General features: G+C 34.5%; 1 protein-coding gene across 4 annotated transcripts in view; it reads right to left on the bottom strand.

Moving 5' to 3' along the window:
* POLR3A (RNA polymerase III subunit A) overlaps positions 1 to 12,921 on the bottom strand; it is a 45,851-nt gene that overhangs the window by 18,266 nt on the left and 14,664 nt on the right. For 3 of the 4 annotated variants that reach the window (XM_027460702.3, XM_072039503.1, XM_072039504.1), the window contains exons 17-25: positions 11,984 to 12,095; positions 10,732 to 10,850; positions 9,207 to 9,344; positions 7,548 to 7,718; positions 6,716 to 6,829; positions 5,406 to 5,441; positions 1,911 to 1,997; positions 1,743 to 1,825; positions 165 to 335 (exon numbers count right to left, since the gene is read on the bottom strand). In XM_027460702.3, the coding sequence (XP_027316503.1) occupies positions 165 to 335; positions 1,743 to 1,825; positions 1,911 to 1,997; positions 5,406 to 5,441; positions 6,716 to 6,829; positions 7,548 to 7,718; positions 9,207 to 9,344; positions 10,732 to 10,850; positions 11,984 to 12,095 (1,031 nt within the window). The remainder of the gene's footprint in view (positions 1 to 164; positions 336 to 1,742; positions 1,826 to 1,910; positions 1,998 to 5,405; positions 5,442 to 6,715; positions 6,830 to 7,547; positions 7,719 to 9,206; positions 9,345 to 10,731; positions 10,851 to 11,983; positions 12,096 to 12,921) is intronic. The other variant, XM_027460703.3, reaches the window with a different exon arrangement.

Below are 12,921 nucleotides of genomic sequence, written 5' to 3'. Positions count from 1 at the left end.
ATGGATTCAATGTCATCTAGCATGTTACCAACAACAGGGAAATGCTATACTATAAATCCCAGAAATCAGAATGTTAAAAATTCATCAGGTTTCACTTCGGCAAAGAGGAAAGAAAAAAAAAAGATTAAGAAATGAAAACCAAACCAAACCCACAATGTTAGTACCTAATTGCCTTTGAAGCATTAATAATTTCTTTGATTCTTGGCACACCCAAAGTAATGTTCATTGAAGCAACCCCTGCAAAATGGAAAGTCTTCAGTGTCATCTGTGTGCCAGGTTCACCAATACTCTGTGCACAAAGGGCTCCTACTGCAGAACCAGGCTCCATCTGTGCCCTGAGAAAGAAATGGTTTTATAAAAAATACAGGAAGATTCAGAACTCAGTAAGTCTTGCAATCCTACACAAGTAAAGACAGCAACTCTTCTGGCAGATACAAGAGAAGCGTATTAATTTTTTAGAGAGTTTAAAAGGTCACCAATACTCAAAGACACTGGTCTCATTCAAGGCAAGAGCATGCCTTGTTATATACACATTCCACAGCCCCACAATAACATCCCTAACAGAAAAGATAAAATGCTTGGCTCCTTCTCCTCAAAACCATCAAGAAGTAAATTGTGGGTTTGCCATTCATGGAACTCCCGTACATTAGTATTTCCAAAATTCCCCTTTATATTTTGAAGCAGAACAGACCGTTATTTATTTATTTATTTATTCTTTAATAAATTATAATGCAGGCTGCTTCTAATCAGAGCAAAATCCAAATATTACTGCTTTCTTGTTTCCAGCTAATTCTTAAGCCATATTACTTACTTCCCGTTCAAGTTATGCATGTAATGGGCTCATTCCCACATTTGCGTCTTTCCAAAATTTCTGTTCTAATAACTGGTTGTCATTACAGGATAGAAAATGAAGATGGCTACACTATATCATGCGATCTCTAACTGGTTTACAATTCTTCCCTACAGTTTTCTTCAGATCATTAAGTTAGCATTCTTAAGGCTCACAAAGAGTCTGATGTGATTAGCTTTTCTAGAGCAAACACAACCTCTGAACTTAAAGCTCAATACCACAAAGATTGTTATTGATTTGAAACTGACCTATTCAGGTCAGTTTCTGTTTAAATAAATAAATATAAAATACATAAATAAAATATATAAATGAAATAAATAAATATATTTATAAAATATAGAAATAAAATAAATAAATAAATAAAACTGCTCATGGTCTCTTTGGAGGTTTGCAAAAATCTCCCGCAAGAGGAGGAGGAAGGGAACATGTTGCTATTTAAACAATATCCTCTCTCCCTCCGAATCACATTGCTTTTGGCTTTTACCAGAAACTGCTGTCAAAATGCAATTTGTGGATATAACTGGTAAAGAAATACAGAAGAAAATTGTGCCTGCAGATATGACTAGTACTATTTCAGAAGACAGGTGCCCAAATGCAAGCAGATTGTGTCAAACCTCAAGAACTGTCATACAAGGCTCACCACTGCCTTAACAGATCCACCTGTAGATGCTAATGCTTGACATTTTGGCATTTAACCTTAGTCTTGCAAATTTCATGTCACCGGGGAAAACTGTTTCTTGTTCTTTATTTGTTTTGTAGTAACACTAAAACCAACATTTCAGAATAACAATAGCAAAGACTCAGTTTTGAGTTACTCCTAGATTGCAAACAAAGCAACAGATACTAAGCTGGCAAAATAAACAAGCAGAGAGAAAATAAGCCCCAAACTTACCTCATGTATTTGTCCCTACATGTCTCTAGAAACTTCTCCAGTTGTGTTGGTGTAATCCTATCCAACTGATACAAAACTCGTGGCTGAAAAGGAAATGGAACAGTTGGAGAAGGAATAGCTTATGAAGATGGAAAATAACTACATTATTACCCCCTTGAAACTGTTTACCTCTGTTGTGCCGTTGTCATTGATCCCATACTTGTCCCTTGTTTTTTTTATTTTCTCAGAAACACCTTTGATGAATTTTTTGATTTCCTGAAATTACATGAAAACAACAGTAAGCAAAGTTATGTTCTTCATATTGAGACCTTAAGTATGAAGGTATTTGATAAGAGATCCAAATGAAATGTTTAGAATAAAAAATTATCTGTACAATATGAAGAGAGAAACATCAAAACTTAACACACACACCAAATTCACTCTTGTGTAACCACAAATTAGTAGCAGCACATGAGGAATATGGTTGACACTGAATAAAAGCATCCTTCCTGAGCACACACTGAAAACAAAAGACTTGACAATGGTTGATCCTTCCTTCCTACTCACCACTCACCAAAACTTCAAAGTTCTCCCATCAAAAAAGTCATATTAAGTAAACCCTCAAAATCATTATTTTCTGAAAATACTGACACAAAAACCTTTCTCTCTCATTTCTTAGTATTCAAAATAAGTCAACGTGAAAAGACTGAAGCAATAAAATAAAGAGTGAAGAATACCTGCTGAATAGGTTTCAGAGATTTAAGACGTACTTTAACAGGGAATAGGGAACAAAAAGTAAATAAAATACAAACAAACACTCAAAACTGATATAAATATATCAATCTACCTAGTATAATTCAAATATCAACTTCTCCATGCTGTAGAGAGGTCTTGAAAAAAAGTGCATTCAACATGTAATATTAATACATGAGCCAGTCACTTTCTTATTAGATTATGCCAAAGTATGTTTTCACTGGAATAGAAAATGAAACAAGACCATTGGAAATATATCCAAAGTTTCTATGAAACACCATTCGGGCTTTGGGTATAGATATGTACACTAGAAGTCATGAAATATGATTAAGCTTGCTCACGCAAGTGGACTCTGTGTAAGTTATTACCATAAGAGGCTTACCAAAACCAAAACGTGAACAATAAGCAAGAGGGAATCATTTTCATCTACTTCAATAATGATTTAAGGAAGCCTCTGTGGAGGACCAACAAGTTAGATTTTGAGAGTCCATTTGTACCCTGACAGCCCGGCCTGCTAAACAGACCAAGTATCCCTTCTTCTTCACTCATTACTGAACTCTTTCCAACTACTGCAATAACTGAGCACTGAAAATTACTTGCAAAATTGAGTAAATATTTGAGCAACTGCCCTTTTTTATGACTCCATTCATAGACAATTATCTAAACACAATATATCATAACAGAATCCTCAGATTTTCAAAATATAACACTCTTAATGGTATTCCAAGTATTTGCAGACAGTTCATTATGTTCTGTGAATACTAGCGCAAAGTTCAAATGAAAGAATTCACAATAGAAATGTGCTGCTGGAATGGATGCTTCAAGTTTTTGTCCAGTTGGATGACACAAGTTGCATTCATACATTTCTGCCCCTTTTGCCCTGTAGTAAGTCACTGTAATTCACAAATGAAATATTGTGTGACTCGGAAGATTTTTTTGACCCTGAAATCTTAAGATAATTTTTTTTTCTAAAACAAGTTCTAAGCAATAATGTGGTATTGGCAAGATTAATATTTTTAATTTGGTTGGATTTAAAAAAAAAAAAAAAAGGAATACTAAAGGACTGGTGAATACTGGAGAAGATCACTCACAACACTTTATCTAGAGAGAAAACACAGCAGAGAGATCCTTTAAAAGTCACTCCACTTGGAAAGATGCTTCTTTTGTGGAGGGGTAGAAAGAGGAAAGGGAAGACAGAAAGCATGACACTAAGTTCTCCCTCCAGAACAACATAGACTAAGCTCTTTTGTGTTTTCATCTACTCATACAAAACCAGGGGAATAATAATAGTAACAACCACAGGAACCCAAAAGCCTTGTTATACTGATGGAAAAATTCGTCATGTGGCCATATGGGCTAAGTCTGCAGTTGGAAAGACAAAACACCAAATTAGCATTGCACAGACTGTAAATACCATGGTGGCCTATTTTATCATCAACTGTTTCTCTTTGACAGTCCCCCAGTACTAAAATATATTTGTTTGTTTGTTTTTAAACTTCTAACAAATTAAATCATTCTGTTACATATCTTCCTGCAGAGTAAATGTAGGGTACTCTAATGATACATTATTTCCTTGTACTAGAACAAAGAAAGAATGGTGAGAAATGTATGATACATCTCTGAAGAGGAATGTTTTCCATTGTCAAAACGTTTTACTCAAGCAAAAGAGAAAATTAACTATTCCTCTCAACTTTCATTTATATTTTGGCACTTTATGTAAACTATGGCTTAATTGACATTAAAAATAAAACATAGAGACAGGCTAAGCAGAGTCAGCTGTCTGAGTTATCATCTTCAGTGCAATGCTCCATCAGCACACCTATGCAGCTCTCACAGCATGCTCAAGAAGTCATTTTTCCCACAGTCCAAACCTAGAAAGTTTTTTTGTCAGGACAATTTTACCAAAAAGGCACCAAACTGACTCAGTGATCTACACAGCCAACACTCAGTGAAAATAGCAGTTTGCATGCATCCAGGGTATAAAGCCTCCTCACTTGTATATGTGGTACATGTACCATTTTTACGTATCTGAAGCACTGCCAATTCCAACGCTGAGAAGCTCACTGAATTACTACTGAATTACCAAGTGGTACAGAACATTCCACGTGATTCAGCAGGAATCCTTTCAAGCCCAGTCAGACCCACCAGGCAAGTTCTCCATGTGCCACTCACTGTCTAAGCCTTTTTTAGATTTGCATCACACTTCCTAGTGCTTGTCTCCTACCATCTCAAAAAAAAAAAAAAAAAAAAAAAAAAAGATTATTTATTTATTTCTAGATTCTGTAGGTTTCTAATTTTTTTTTTTTGTAATTTCCATATAAAGAAAAATATAAATTTCCCTTTAGCTGTATCTTTATATATTCAAGTATGCTTGCATTACAGCATTAAGCCCTGATGAGCTGTTCCAGCCAACAATATACTTTTTCATCAGTTTATTTCCCTCCAGTGCGGACACAGCACAGGCTGAAAGAATGCTAGTCTGCTTGAAACAGGCTATTTGGACATCCTATTTTCTAGACTGGAGTGGATAAGGCCATTATAATAACCTCCTTGTACAATAACAGCAGTAAAAATGTCTCTGTTCTGGAAGGGAAAGGTAGAGGAAGGGAGAGGAAAAGATCAAAAACCTCATGTTAATATCCATGCAAATTCAAAGAATGAGTTTTACAATGGAATGTTGTGTACCAAAGGAAAGGTTCCTCAAATTCTCAAATTCTTCAAAATCTTCCAATTTGACTCTGGGAATTAATTCATTCATGGTTTTCATCACTAAAAAAGGACTCGGTCAAATTATTGGGATGAACACCTACCTCAGAATTTAACAAGCAGTAATGTATATATGCTAATCAGTTACTTTAGCACTATACACACATCTTTAGCTAAAAGCACTAACATTAATGCTCACACAGTGCACACACATGCTACAATTACCTCATTATATTTTTCATAACCTGTTTCAGTTAATGTCTTCAAGGACGAACAGAAAAAAAAAAAAGAAAAGGAAAGAAGAAAATGTAACCGTATCTGAAACTTAAAAATCAGAAGTGAAGCTCATAACCATTACTGTGATGTAAATAAATTACCTTATTTTCAGAAGGACAGATATAATTTTTACTGATATAATAAAAAAAGAATCACACCTTAAAAAGAACAGCATCATCTCTGAAGCTGAATACCATTGTGTATATATATATATATATATATACATGGTATATATACCATATATAATTTTATTTTTTCTTTACAGGTGCATAAGATATAGAGAGTATTTCAAATACATATATAATAGATTTTTCTGCTCTGCTCCAGCAGTGTAGTTACAAATCCAGTTTCTTACTGGTTTTGTCACCTCACAGTTCTGAAGCGCTCTGATCTACTCAAAAGAACCCCTCCAAAAGCAGGTTACTAAATTCATATTGTAGTCATTGCCAGATATCAGAAAGTTTGTCAAGCAAACATTTTCACATATACACACCTGGGTTAACTCTACAGGTTTTAATCAATTTCTCCTAAAATATGAAAGTATCTATACTTGAGACTAAGTACTTAAACACTCAATACTCTTTTGAACAGTTTTTCACAAATCAAAGTGAAAAGCCATGTGAATGTTCTCTCATCATTGGAAGACATGCAGGTATCTCCCAGAAGATAAAGCGCTTTCAAGCAAAACACTTCATGTGGCTGAAGACTTTTGCTGGGTTAGTATCAAAGGAAAGCAACATACATAGGTATAAGTATAGAATTTATATTAAAGGAGAACAAGCAAATGCCTTAAAGAAGTTATTCAGAAGGTTGATAATATCAAAATCAATGTATAAAGAGGATCATGACACTTGATGCTCATAGTCTGCTATATATAGTAATTGAAAATTATTTAATTTCTGACATCCCAGATGAAGCATGTTAATTACTGTACCATTTCATGCTATAAGCAGAAATTCCAACAAGGCATCTCAGATCAGATCAATGCTCACTCCTACACAAAAAAAAATCACTAGATTCTTCTCTAATTTCTTGTTTCTGTGGTCAGTGTGAACATCTACTATAGCAAGAACTACTTGTCCTACCTCCACACCCCCAAAACATACAGAAATATATTAACAAGCAAACTTCTATTCTTGCTATTAATGCATAAAATTCATCCATTTCTCCTGCAGATTGATAAAACCATTCTATTTAACTTCCTTGATTTATAAGCTATAGTTAATAGATGTGATAGCAAAGTGAGATGATGGCTTCACCTGCAGAAAACTGTCTCGGCAGCAAAGAAATTCATTCTTCTTCATGATAGATTCAGATGTTAACACCAATTCATTTTTACTAAGGGCTGGTTCACTTCGGCATGGATATACAGCCTTAAGAGGGAAAAAAAATACTTCACAACTTCACATAAAGCATACAAAACTTTATCATAAAGACAGAACAGAGATAAACAGAAACATATAACTGATTAACAGTTTAATTTAAAAAAATACACAAGAATTCTATCTTTGACTATTGTGAAGGGCCACATACGTGTCTTCCTAATGAAACTTGAAGGGATATGCATGCACATTCCTAATTGTTTCAAATCATCACACTCAGATTACGGAAAAAAAAAACAAAACACAAATAAACTATCCTGTTTTCACACATCACAACATTTATGAAGTTATTCATCAGTGTGCTAGGTCAATGACTTAAGAAGCAGTCCAACATAAAAAACATGCATGTCTTGATTTATTTATGAATTACTCTGTAATTTTAATCTTACTTAGTACACAACTGAAACAATAATAACTTGGCTACTGTTTAGTATTAAACCTTAGAAATATACCTTAGCACTAAAGAAAACTCTCCTTTTCACTGCTCGTTGAGTTTAGTTCCAGCTGCTCTGTTCTGATGTAAAAATACATTTATAACTCTTTGCATACACATGCTGGAAGGCTGTGATGAGGACCACCATAAAGGTGATTTAAAAAAAAAATATTTAATTGAAACAAGTCTCTGCATAATCTCTGCATAATTTTTTACTTCCTCCTTTAAGCTTTGCAGTCTTTTCACACTTCCAACAAAAAGTTCAGTAATACTTACTCTGATATTGTCTAGAACCCGCTTGAATTCAAGTGGTTCATCTTTCCCTTCCATAGCTGCAGGATCCAAGCCATCTCCTCCATAAATAAACTGAATAATGTCACCAGTAGAACTTCTGACTGTCAAATCATACTGCGAACAAAGATCTTCAAGAGATTTTACCAGCCGCCTCTAAGGGAAAAAAAGGTACAAGGGAGGTAAATGGGATCTCTTTAAAAATATCTATTAGTTGGGATTCCATACATACACCTACAGCTTCACTGTACATTCCCCTAAGTATTAAAAGCAGAAATAATAAAATTTGTTTTAAATTTTGTTCTCCCATTGTTTCCTATACTACAGAAATTCTATATGCTAAACTCCCATAACCTATTTTAGTCCAAAAAGTTTTTACAGTCGTTTATGACAAAGAAACTTAATTTTCCATGTCTCTTATTCTTCCAATCGGGCTTGTTTCTCAAGCAACACCAATTTTTTTGTATGGCAGCACAACAATTATTTTCACTGACATAAAACAGAGAGCTCATCCTTTAAAGCCAGTAGTCGCCATTTGTCCACCAGTATTAACTACCTACTGTCTCTTATATTGATTCACTGTAGTGGGAAATCCCTTTGCTACCATTTTCCCTCCTCCATCTCCCAATAAAGAAGGCATGCTATGAATCATCAGTGGTTAAGAACCTTTTTACTTGAAAGATGGATTTCATCATTCTATCAATGTAAATTAGCTCACTAAGGAATATAAACCGTTTTTTTTTTTTCACTGAGGAAGAATAAGTTGAGATAAAATAGAAGTTAAGAGATGTTTTATTCCAAATTCAAAGTGCTATTTATATAGGGTAAAAGTTGACAACAAAAAATATTTGCAGGTTGCACACTATATTCACGTACATATGTATATACAAAAATTGTTCTTGAAGTTTGGGAGACAAGTGGTCTCACCAGCTTATCACCCCAACATGAACTCATTTCGCTAACTTCATGAAGTTGCTTGTGTACTTCTGAATGAAATCTCAGCCCCACATTATCTTGTTTTTTCTAATGACTACTACCTTGGAGAAATGCCTATACCTAAAATTCTAAACTATTTCCATTAAAGTCTCCAGACTGTTCATAGGAGCAAGGAGCTTTGGCAGAGGGTCATTTGTTTTTACAGGAGATACAGCCAAAAACACTAGCAACCTACAGAACTTTAAGTCGAAGTCCCTACTACCCCAGGGACCTGCTACTTGAAGATGACAGATACTGAAAGCGAGCTTTAGCCATATAATACTGTATCTGAAAAATTACTCAGATCTATGTTATGATACTGATACCTGGACACACCTTACCACATAGCACTCAGATGCATTTTAAGCAAACACAGTACCTAAGAAAGCAGTTCTCAACAATTACCTAGAATAAGGGCTTTTATCACCCATATCCAACTCGAAACAGCTTAATACAAGCATATTACTGTGCCGTTGCTTGAGGTCTGTTTCACAAGCCTCATGTGTGTACTGGAGAACAGAGCCAAGTCTATTCTGCAGTACAAATTCTGTTAAATCAAAAATAAACAACAAAAACCCCTGGAAGATGTATTTACAACCCCCCAACAAGCACAAAAGAAATAGTCTCCTTTGGCAGGTTAGATAAAATCCCCACCCCACTGACAGTTACCTGCATGTATCCAGTTTCAGCTGTTTTTACAGCTGTATCAACCAGACCTTCTCGACCAGCCATTGTGTGAAAAAAAAATTCAGTGGGAGTCAACCCAGAATAGAAGCTGTTAGCAACAAAGCCTTTTGCTGCTGGAAGCTACGTGAAAGAGCAGAAAAAAAGTTAAAATGCAAAGTCTATTCTTTAGGTATGTAACAAAAACATATGTTAAATGTGGTCTAAATTCCTACAAATAGTCAGCTGATACACAAACATGGAGCAATTGACTCTATTACATTTAGCTCTTAAACTCAATGCATCTTAGGTCTGACTCAGGCTTCAAAACCCTCATCTACGTTTGCAAAACTAATACACTAGATTTTACACTGCCAACAAACCTTCCCATGCCTCTAGCCTTTATTTGCAAACACCACACCAACTTCTAACTATTCAGCTTCCCTTATTGCTAAAAGAATTGAAAGGATGATATGAACATTCATGATGAAAACTAAGGAATCCAGAAAAAATATAGAGGTATGTAAATAGCTAACTCTTTTGAATGGTTTCCTATCACGACTCAGAGAAGTTCTTGACAATGAATTTGATGCAGGTATCCCACTGAGCCAAACAATACCATGCTGTCTCCATGATCACATGGAATAATGTATAGACTACAGTAAGTTTAATCATTTGACACTATTTAATAGACAGTAGTTTCTAATTCAGTAAAAAAGATGGAGTTAAATTTGACATTCCTCCCCATATAATACACGGAGGTCTTCTTCCTTTTTTTTTTTTTTTTCAGGAAATAAAAGATTTTATGTCACAGAATTCAGAAAATCACATTTGGACATTTAGTGACACATGCAAGTGTCATGGCTATCATCCCACACAAGCTAAATAACACACCAAGTCTGACAACTGGTATAAAGAACTTTCTCTACTGATTGTTAAATTCAGACAAGCAGTTAAAACAAAACAATGAATCTCATGGATTTGGATTAACAAGTGCATGAAACTCCCCATTGTTCCATGTATAAAGCAGCCCATGATACATATCCTAGTTGAAAAAAAACAAAAACAATCCAGACTCCAGAATTGTTTATCTGGCATGTTTCACCTGACTGAAGAGCTTAACACACCTAGCAGTTATCCTGAAAAGTCATAGTACAGTGAAACAGAATGCAAGACATATATTTTAACAAATTATTTTCAGGACTATCAAAAGAGCCAAAATGCATCATCAGACTAAATTTAAACTTACTGAATTAGAAAGGTCTATATCACAAGAAACAGCAAGGCTTAACTATAAATACTCAAGCTAACGAAATGTCCTACAGCAATTCACAACATTACTGTTAATTCCCAAATTACATTCAGAACCCTTTATGTTTAACCCTTTATGTGTGTTAAACACATATGTTTAACCATATGTTTTTGTTTTCCTGCACCATGCCATGACACCACATCCTATCATGCATCCTTCTCAAAACGGTTCAACTTGTCTCACTTCTCTTTCCATTGGACTGTAAGCATATGCAATTACCTTAGAATGCTTCTCAAAATGAGGCAAGGACCTGTTCTCAAATCCATCAGGAACACGGGACCCACTGATAGCCTGTTGACCTACACATGCAATCATCTGGGATATGTTAATGAAGGAGCCTGAAAGGGAAGAAAAAAAAACTGAGTGATGAGGAATAACAGCATTCCTCTGATGACTCACTTGTCTTCAGTTCTATGATTATCTGTTAGTTTAGTAATTCTTCAAAAATGCATTTAAAATTGCATCAGTTAAAAAAAAAAATAATTTTCTATTTGTTGTTCTGTTCATATCAGTATTTATGCAGTAACTAAATTAGTTATCCATGTAGCTAAAAACCCTTTTTATTTTTTAAGTCACAGACATTCATGCCACCACTATTTTACTATGGGCCTTCTATTATCCTAATTTTTATTATGGGTTGTGGTTTATAAATCCCATGATCTTAACCTATATGTTTTGCTTCACAATTTTTTCAACAAGCATATTTAAAAATTTTTTTATAATCAAGGTTTCAGTGTCTACCAAGATTCCTACAACAAATTAAGCCTTAGAGAATTAAGTCACTAGTTATGAAGACTTATTTGCTGAACATTTTTTGCAAAAGATGACTCCCACATTCCCAAATTATACATTTGATATAGCCTTCTTTTTAGATTTCAGTATCTCTGTAAGACTTTGAAGAATGTCTTCAAAATGCAGTAGTCTCATGCCACCCTGAGGCTTTCCACAATTTCTAGACAGAAACAGAGTTAAGCAGTTTCTTCAAAATCTTACAAAGAACAAAGGAAAGCTCAGACCAGAATTTGAGTATAAAACAAATATAGGATATCCTTTAGAAGGGAAACAGTGAAAATGGCTTTATGATTTCCAATTCTTAAAGAAACATTTCTGGATGATTTTTGTGTATGATACAGATAATTGAAATGGGAAGTGCAACTGATGTCTCTATGCTGATTAACTAATTCAAGATCAATATTTTAAGAACATTTAAAGTTCTCAGAGGATGCTTTTCAACTTGTACCAAGACATTAAAGATGCAATAAAAAGTACTTTAACAGTACAGTAAAAAGAAATGAAAAATTTGCTTTCAGTTAACTAGAGCCAAACTCTATTTGTTGAGGAGTCACTTTGAATTCATATAATGTGAATTTAGTACTTGCACAACTGTCTGTATAAAACAAGCTATAAAGACAGAACAAGTAACTCTGAGAAAAAAGATGGAATGAGCAAACTAATTCCAAAGCTCGGATACCTTTAGAACCACAGAGAGCCATAATAAGGGGACTATTGCTCTTGTCGAGTTCTCTGAGACAGGCACTGCCAGCATGATCTCTGATAACTGAGAGTTCTTTAAGGATCAAAGCCTGAAATCCAAGAAAACATAAATGTGATATTAGTTAAAAATACCATACACAAACAATATGCTATCACTTGCTCACAATACTGTCAGTAGTCAATAGGAACTTCAAAGCAGAATTAAGAGAAGGTTAGATGTTTCTTTGGGTAAAGTACGTTGTAACTTAACTCATGTAATTTTCTATTTTGCTGCACAATAATTCTTTGTTGGGCTAAGACATGGGTACCTGGGGACATTACAACCTCTTTTGCTAGCAGCACCAGCTTAAGCTAATTAAACCAAATGTTGAACTGAGCTTTTCACTGTTCAATGTGAAAGATTGCCACAAAAAAAGTAATTTTGGACTTAAATTATACATTGCCAGTATCTTCAATTTTTAAGAAAACAGTAATATCAAAAACCATAGGCATCTCAGAAGAACAGTGAAAAACATGGCAAAACTTTGTTCAGGCAGAGTACAACTGCAGACTAGACAACTGTGGCAGTTAAAGCACAGCATAGGATTTTCTACCCCTCCCTTTCCCTTTTATACTTCCTTTCTACTTTTTAAAAGACAAAAAACAGACATTGATAGCCAATAGAACAAACATCTAAAACCATTAAAGGCAATGAAGACGGTATTTTTCAGTTGACTTCATTAAGAGCCTGTCCATATGTTTTTGGGCAACATTCATTGCTCTCTATCAAAGTTTTCAAAGAAAACCAACCAACCACCAAAAAAAAAAAAAAAGTAACCAAAGTACACTCAACCTTTGCCCTCATTAGTAAAAAGAAAAAAAAAAAAACACACAAAAAACAGAAGTGTAACTAAGAGTACTTTTTACTGAACTAGA

Source organism: Anas platyrhynchos, chromosome 6 (assembly GCF_047663525.1).
Source record: "Anas platyrhynchos isolate ZD024472 breed Pekin duck chromosome 6, IASCAAS_PekinDuck_T2T, whole genome shotgun sequence".
In the NCBI taxonomy this organism is placed as follows: domain Eukaryota; kingdom Metazoa; phylum Chordata; class Aves; order Anseriformes; family Anatidae; genus Anas; species Anas platyrhynchos.
The sequence above is the reverse complement of the archived record's forward strand: the minus strand, read 5'-3'. Positions and strand labels throughout refer to the sequence as shown.